The sequence below is a fragment of the Pavona decussata genome, unplaced genomic scaffold (genome assembly GCF_977016875.1).
Source record: "Pavona decussata unplaced genomic scaffold, jaPavDecu1.1 SCAFFOLD_26, whole genome shotgun sequence".
Lineage (NCBI taxonomy): Eukaryota > Metazoa > Cnidaria > Anthozoa > Scleractinia > Agariciidae > Pavona > Pavona decussata.
Genome location: NW_028145449.1, coordinates 3,962,501 through 3,970,081, shown reverse-complemented (window position 1 = coordinate 3,970,081; position 7,581 = coordinate 3,962,501). Strand labels below are relative to the sequence as shown.

At 37.3% G+C, this 7,581-nt stretch overlaps 1 protein-coding gene across 1 annotated transcript in view; it reads right to left on the bottom strand.

Moving 5' to 3' along the window:
* Window positions 1-2,834: 2,834 nt before the first annotated feature.
* The window catches only part of LOC146485614 (uncharacterized), a 15,678-nt gene continuing 10,931 nt past the window's right edge, over window positions 2,835-7,581 (bottom strand). The window contains exons 8-10 of the mRNA XM_085103457.1: window positions 6,246-6,383; window positions 5,454-5,690; window positions 2,835-3,634 (exon numbers count right to left, since the gene is read on the bottom strand). Coding sequence (XP_084959583.1) covers window positions 3,294-3,634; window positions 5,454-5,690; window positions 6,246-6,383 — 716 coding nt within the window. The 3' untranslated portion in view covers window positions 2,835-3,293. The remainder of the gene's footprint in view (window positions 3,635-5,453; window positions 5,691-6,245; window positions 6,384-7,581) is intronic.

Genomic DNA, 7,581 nt, shown 5'->3' with positions numbered 1-7,581 from the left:
CCATTTTAGCATCATTGTGTTGTTTCTGCAGACAAGACATTGTCTCTCTTCACCCAGGTGTATAAAAGGGTGCCGGCGACATACTGAACCCTTCGGCGGACTAGCATCCCATCCATAGTTGCTTAATATCTTATTGTTTCTTGGTTTGATTAGTAACTTGCGAGGATTGTGGCTTCAAGTCCAACGGCACAAGTTGAGGCTAATCCTAGCCTCTTATTTTATTTAAAGTGTATAAGACAGAATTTGTTTTATTTGCAGATAAAATCTTCATGTTGTTCTCGTACGAAAATTAAAAAAAAATTCTTTATCAATCTTCCTTCCCCGCGTTTGAGGCGTATAAAAGTGTCAAATTTCACTTCCGGTTGGGTACGATACCGTACAAGACGGTAGACTGGGGATAGTAAGGCTGTGAAGTCAATTCAGGAACGCTAGTCTCGCGATTTATCTCTCCTCAGTCAAGTCAGAGTTCACGTAAATCCAGGCTTAGCTTAGTCGGGCTTTGAACCTGCTGGGTCCAGGTGTAAATGTAGGCTTTAATATGAGATTGCAAAGCTGTGAGGCACTGTCTCAAATATAGAACGAAATATCTGTTCAGAACAGCTGTTTATACTTAAATATTGTATTCTTTTTTGTTAAGTTTAAAGTTGTATTACGATCATGGTGAAATCAAGAGATACAATGGTAAGAGACGAGTAAATGCCTGAGGACCTTTGTTAACAAATTTGTGGTTACATCTGAAGTAAGGTGCATTAATTTATGGTGCATTTATTTACTTAAGTAGCTTGTTGCTACAGTACTTGTAACTGCCATTTGGCAGTTACAAGGGCTAATGATTTTTTTTAAAATATAATGAAATAAAAATAAATATAAAAACTTTATTAAAATATTCCACACAAATTACTATTCACAAGTTAAAAGTATATAAAAAAGAGCTATTAAAAACCTATTCATATTTCATTTCGATTAAAAAAAAGATAATATTTTCAAGCAATAATGTTTTTGTAAAGAAAAAGAAAAAAAAAACAAATGTCATGAAGTTTAAAAAAAAAATGAAATTCGACATTTTAAAATCAGTTCCACTTGATAAAAAGAAAAGAACAAAAAATAAACAAAATACGCATTTCTCAAATGGCCCCTTCTGCAGTTTCAATGTCAATGTCCGCGTTCTTGATGTCACGTTGAATTCTTCGTAATGTCCTAGAACCTCTAAGACAGACGAGTGCAGATCTTAACAGTGCGAATGAAATTCGGCTTCTGACCCATGACATGGTTTTGGCATATTGTTCCCCTTTCTTGATAGCAATCAGCTCCGCTAATCGACTGTGGTATCTCAAGCATTCATTGCCCATTCCGCCGGTTGTAGGTTGTAGGGCTAATGATTGGACTTTCTAATAATAATAATAATAATAATAATAATAATAATAATAATAATAATAATAATAATAATAATAATAATAATAATAATAATAACAATAATAATAATATTAATAATAATAATAATAATAATAATAATAGTAATAATAATAATAATAAGAATAAGAATAAGAATAAGAATAATAATAATGATAATAATAATAATAATGATGATAATAAATCGTATTTTTAATGGAGTACCTAATGTAGTATGAATTAGAAACATTTGCCTCCTGTCTGAAGCAAAAAATCCCAGGTTGACATCATTCCTCTGACCCCAAATCCAAGAAAAATCCAAGCGCAAATGTTACAGGTTCATTTTAACTTAAAAGTCATGCTTCTAAAACAAGATAATATCAATCTGTGCTGTTATTGTTCAGCGGAGCACTAACGTAACACCAACTAAATAAATTGAAACGTTTCACGTTTTGTTTGAAACGTTATTCAGGTTCAAAGTTGCTGTGAGCAAAATCTGGGTAAAATTGGTTTGATGCTTTAAATCATGGTTCTTGTTAAACACGCCTGCAACATGGCCACCATTACTATATCGAAAGGGTGGTGAATGGTATTTTAAAAAAATGTGGTACCTTTAACATTACTTTAAAGAGAAAACTAACGGCCATTCCGCTTCAGTTCTTATTCCGGAAGACGGTCAATCGAACGCAACCTTTGTGTTCGCGCGTTGTCGAAAGTCGCACAAGTATGTCCTCTCAGGAGCCATAGGAAAAGAAATTCTCCTACAGTCGGATTCTTACTGCTCAATTCCAAATGTAAAAATAGAAAGAAAAGTTTTTGTTGTTTGTTTACGTCCTTCAAACGTGAAATTAGGAAATTTCACGCGGTAGTCCGCGTAAAAGAATCGGTAAAGAAATGTACCAAAAAGTGTGATGCAGGTGCAAAGTTGTTGTTTTGCTTACTAAATCTACTGCTTTTTTGATGTTCTCGTTGCATCGTAAACTCCCTCAGTCGGTCTGTGTTTTGAGTGATAGGAGGAGGGGGGGGGGGGGGGTGGGGAGGCAGGCGGTAGTTTTGTTCAACCAATTTGCTTGTCCCCTCTTCCCACCCAGTTGTTTTAGCCTTGCTACGGGCCTTTATTTATAGAGCGTCTTTAACTTCCTTGCATTCTTCACTTGGATAAGAGAGGGATGAGGGAGGGGATGGTGGAGAGGAAAGGGGGGAGGGGTGAAGCGAGAAGTCAGTCGAAATGCCAAACTACAGAGGGAGGTGGGGGGTAAGGCGAGAAGTCCGTTGAGGTGTCAAACTAAAGGGGTGGAGTAGTTTAACGGCTCTCCCAGTGATGATAGAAGTAAAATAACGGCAGGATATTTCAGCCCATGACTCAGTATTAGTACATTAGTGTTGTGGTTCACTTCACTGAGTTTCATTTTGGACGACAATTACGCATATCAAGCTTAGAAACATTGTAGAGGTAACTCTTCTTTTTATTTTATAACTTCACACGTTTACAATGTCGCCTTTAATAATATATGTGAAGTTCATTAAACACCCAACACCAAATGAAAATGATCAACAATTTTGATTATGATAATTATTATATATGCTTGAAATATGACTTGATTATGCCGCTGCTTTTCAGTGGCTAACAAAACATTTAGCTATATTTTCAATTACTTCAATAAAAACCTTACTCAAAAATTAAATCCGAATCTTCTTCTCAGCGAATACCTTATACAACAGTATGTCACTACATGATTGCAGGTTCAAAAGTTTTAAAATTGGTGCACCACAGCTGTAACTTAATTCAGATAACTTTCAAGCAAAATTCATTAAGCCCTGATGAATTGTTTTATACTAGTTGATTAAGTTCTTTTTCGGAAGGGAAAATCTGCACCCAATCAAAGTTTTAAATTTACTTGGCTCTACCAGTAGAAAGTTTCTACTTCATCCGGTTGGAAGTATTTGTCACTTCCACCCGCCAGGAATGTATGTGCGAAGGTGCTGCCATAGCTGTACCCACTCGGTGCGGCGTAATCGTGACCAAGGTTAGTGTATGAGTTTCTATTTGATGAGGCGTAATCAGATACGAAAATATCATTACCACCCCCAAAACCAGGTCCATAAGATGAGCAGCTGTATGTGGACCAACGCCTGTAATGACTATATTGTCCTGTTTGAGTCAGTTTCACCGGCGCCCATCCTGGCTTGTTTACCAATGAAAACAGGAAAGCTTTCGAATCATATCGATAACCACAACTGGAAACTAACAAAAAAATAAACAATTAAAAAAAAAAACAAACAAACAAACTGACTTATGCTTCTGATGATTACCGCATGGGATAAAGGTAAAGTCGCACTTCAGGCCTAAGTGGCCCACGCAGCGGGTCAGAGATTAACCTGATCACCCTAGTATGAAATAACTAGGAGTACTACTCCAGCCCACCTACATCCCCTCCCCCCTGAGTAGTAATTAGACAGTCTTTTGCCGGTACTCACTTATACACTAAGGAAGATAGTGAGACAATGCGGAGTTAAGGCTACTACCCTCTGACAAAACTACGCCACAATATAGAGATCAGCTTAGCCTCGAACCACTGACCCTTTCGATCAACCGATTAAAAATCCAACCCGCTAACCATCTCCAGTTGTGACAAAGAATCACCCAGTACCACTAGCTAACGAAAAAGCTTGCAAACAAAGACGCGCGTCATTGCTCACAACTGGTGCTTCAGTTAGGGATTGAATCAAGGCTACCAACAAGGTGGTCACTAATCGTTGGAGCACTGATATATTTTTTCGGGTTTGCATTCCTTGCGCTTGGATAATTATAAAAACCCGTAGCGCGTTTGCACAAGTGAACCCTTTAAAAATTGTAAACGTTGGTGGAGGGGGAAGAGAGAGTTAAAACAATGCAACCATCTCAAGACTTCTATTCAAGATTGTACGCACTCGTTTGGTGTAATGAACTTTAGTTTAGAAGTTTAGTTATCGCTAGACAAGTACAAAAGAGTCAACTTTTAGCTATAATGACCGCCACACCTAAAGGTTTCATTGTATAAGGACGCTATGGGCCCGTTTCTTAACACTTTTGGGTATGGAAAAACGACAAAAAAAAAATGTCATAGAATTTTAACACATATTGGATTTACGAGAAATAGTAGTGAAATGAAGAGATATTGAGAACCATTCTCTGAACAGCTTTTTTTTTTGGTTGAACAAAGACAGCAAACGATCCGGTTTATAGAAGATACGAACAACTGATTTTGTAAAGTGAAACCAGTATGCGATGAAATCAGGCAGCGCATATGAAATAAACTCCAAATATCTATAGATGTTTGTCATGTGCTTATTTTTTTTGTTGGCTGGTTTTCGAATTTAGGACCGTTCAATTGAGCCTGAAAAAGAAAGTCTTAGTATCCGAACTAAGGGACCTATTATTTAAACGAAGTTAAAACCGGGCTTGACAAAGTTGTCGTCTAAATACCGCCGTTTTTCCCAAGATTCCGGTTATTTAAACGAGGGTAAGTCGTGTATTTAGAGGAAGCTTCTCTGTGGTTTTTGGAGTAATGGTCAAAGCCTGATTTTGACTTCTACGATGTCTAACTTAACCTTTATTTAAACAATCGGCCTAAGAGGTCTAACACGAATGGGGTAAAATACTTTCACCTGTTACATCCGATTTATTCTCTCTGATTTACGATTTATTTTCTCTCTATTTTACGACGCAACCCGGTAATTAGCTTTGAGATGTTCTACTCCAAAAATAGGGTTAACTGACTGCTGACAGTTAAGGCTTAAAATGATGTTTTTAAGAGTTACTGTATTTTAACATCGGTGATTGTACTCTTGATTAAAAATATAGATTATGATGGAGTCCATTTCTCAATTTATATGCTTCAAGTAAAGTTCGTGCTATTTATCGAGTAAACGTCAACTCCAGTACAAGGTTAAGTACACCTCCTTTGCAGTTATAATTACTCCACCAGGAGTTAACTCCACTTCACAGTGTTATTCTAACCCCTGGAAAACTACTGCGCGTTAATACTAACTTAATATACGGTAAGGTAAATAAAGTCACTTACCCCATGAGTCACTGGTGTATCCTCCAAATATATACTGGCCGACCTTTATTATCGTCACAGTAGGACCCTTGTTATCGCACCCGGAGTGAAAGGTAGATGCAGCCCAACCATCAACAGACGCACGCCAACACCGCTTCCAGTAAGACCATTTACTCTGAACGACAGGTTTGAGCCAGTTGCTTAAAATACCCAGGTAAGTATCGTTGTTTTGCAGAATGGATGAACTTTCTAAGTTTCCTATTGATAAATTATAAAAATGACAGTATGACAGGCAAACATAAGCGATATGCATATTTTTAAGCAATATAGCGTTCACGATAAAGACTAGGTGATTCCATTTCAAAAAACTTCGAAGGCGGTTAATAATAATAAAAAAAAAAAAAAAGATCGGCGCAATAGCTTCTCCAACCATTAATTATTTTTGGGAGGAATTCAAAGCAAAAGTTTACTGAATTCTATGAAATTTGAGATCATATTTCATATTTCCAAACCTCCTTCACTTTGTGGACCACATTTTAACATTTTGTTGTTTATTTGTTTTGGTACAAGTTTCAACCTGCATTTAAATCTTGCTACTTCATGTAGGATGGCTGAATAGCTAAGAGCCTTAAATAGATAGCCACTTTGATACGGGAAGTGGGGAAAGGGGAAAATGTTTTTGCGGGCTGGACTATTCTTTGAGTACTGCGCGGGCTAATTGATAACAAAACTTGCTTAAACATCTTTTATATCATATAAGTTTCAGCTTATTTAAAAAGATCCATTGATCGGCCACAATGTTAGAATACTTACCGGCATAAATAAAATAGCAATCATCAAAGCCATCTCCCTCGTATCCACTGTTACACTTGCAGGAAAAGGATCCACGTTTATTTATACAGGTGGCGTGCTGATGACAGAAGGATATCTCTTCGGTGCATTCATTAAGATCTGAAAAATAACTTCAAATATTAAAAATAAAGTACAATAGAATTTAAGTAATCTGTTACTGTTACTTGTTTATTCCAAAACAGCAGTAACAGCAGTTGTGTATTGATTGGGGAACTGGTTTCTCAAACTTCAAGTGGAAACATGCAGGACTGATGGTCTTAAACACGAAGGCGCATTGCTAAACAGACTTACTCTTTCTACCTTCGCCAGTACTCGAGTTCTTTATTTTCTTCCAGAACCACTCCATTAAATAAAAAGTAGATTTTCTTCTCAGAATACTTTTCCACGGACAATCTTGTTAGAAAACTACTGATTAGCTGGGACTCACACAATTCTTAAGCAAACTATCATTTTAACGTGCTCGTAATTAGACAACTGTCATCTTCGGTACCTCACTCTATTCAATCAAAAGGTTAAGTATCCTGTTTTATACAATGAACTGTGTAAAACTCTCGTTTTGATTGGTCTAGAGGAGTGTGTGATTAGAGTATAGACGAACGATTGACGTCATCGAGTGGTGTGACTGGCGCACGTGATCAGAGTGCAGAGTCCAGCCAGAGTGACTGGTCAACAAAGTTTTGCAAACTGTTTTTGCGAGTAGCGGACAAACACAGGCACATTTTCGCAGGAAAGGAATACTGCCCAATAAAAAATTGGACAAAGACCGTTGAGAGTAATCTCAACCAGGATAAAAAACCTAGAACTTTGTTGTGACGTGAAAAGGAAGCAAATATTTGTCGAAATATGTCGCTGATAGAAGTCCGGTAATGGCGAGTAATCGATTACAAATCGCAGTGAAGCGACTAACATACTGTAATATTTTGGGGTCAGGATTTCCTTCTGGAATAAAGGTTAGTTTTGAAAATATTGTTAGTAAAATTCTTTCGGATTATACTCTTAAGAAGAAAGATTTTGACTCAGCTCAGGCAACGCGATGCTCGCTCACGAAATGTGTTGAAATGTCTTGGTTATTGCATAAAACAAATAGATTCCATTTTGCCGTGGGTCTGTACTCTGATAACGCACAGAGGACGTCAAAACGTGGTGAGAACATCAGTCACGCTACTCGCCTGCGGCGCGTAGCGTATCTCTTTGTTCTCACAACGTTTTGACGTCATCTGTGCGTTGTCAGAGTACAGACGCACGGCAAAATGGAATCTATTTGTTAAGTTAATGATAAAGGCCTCTTACAATTTGA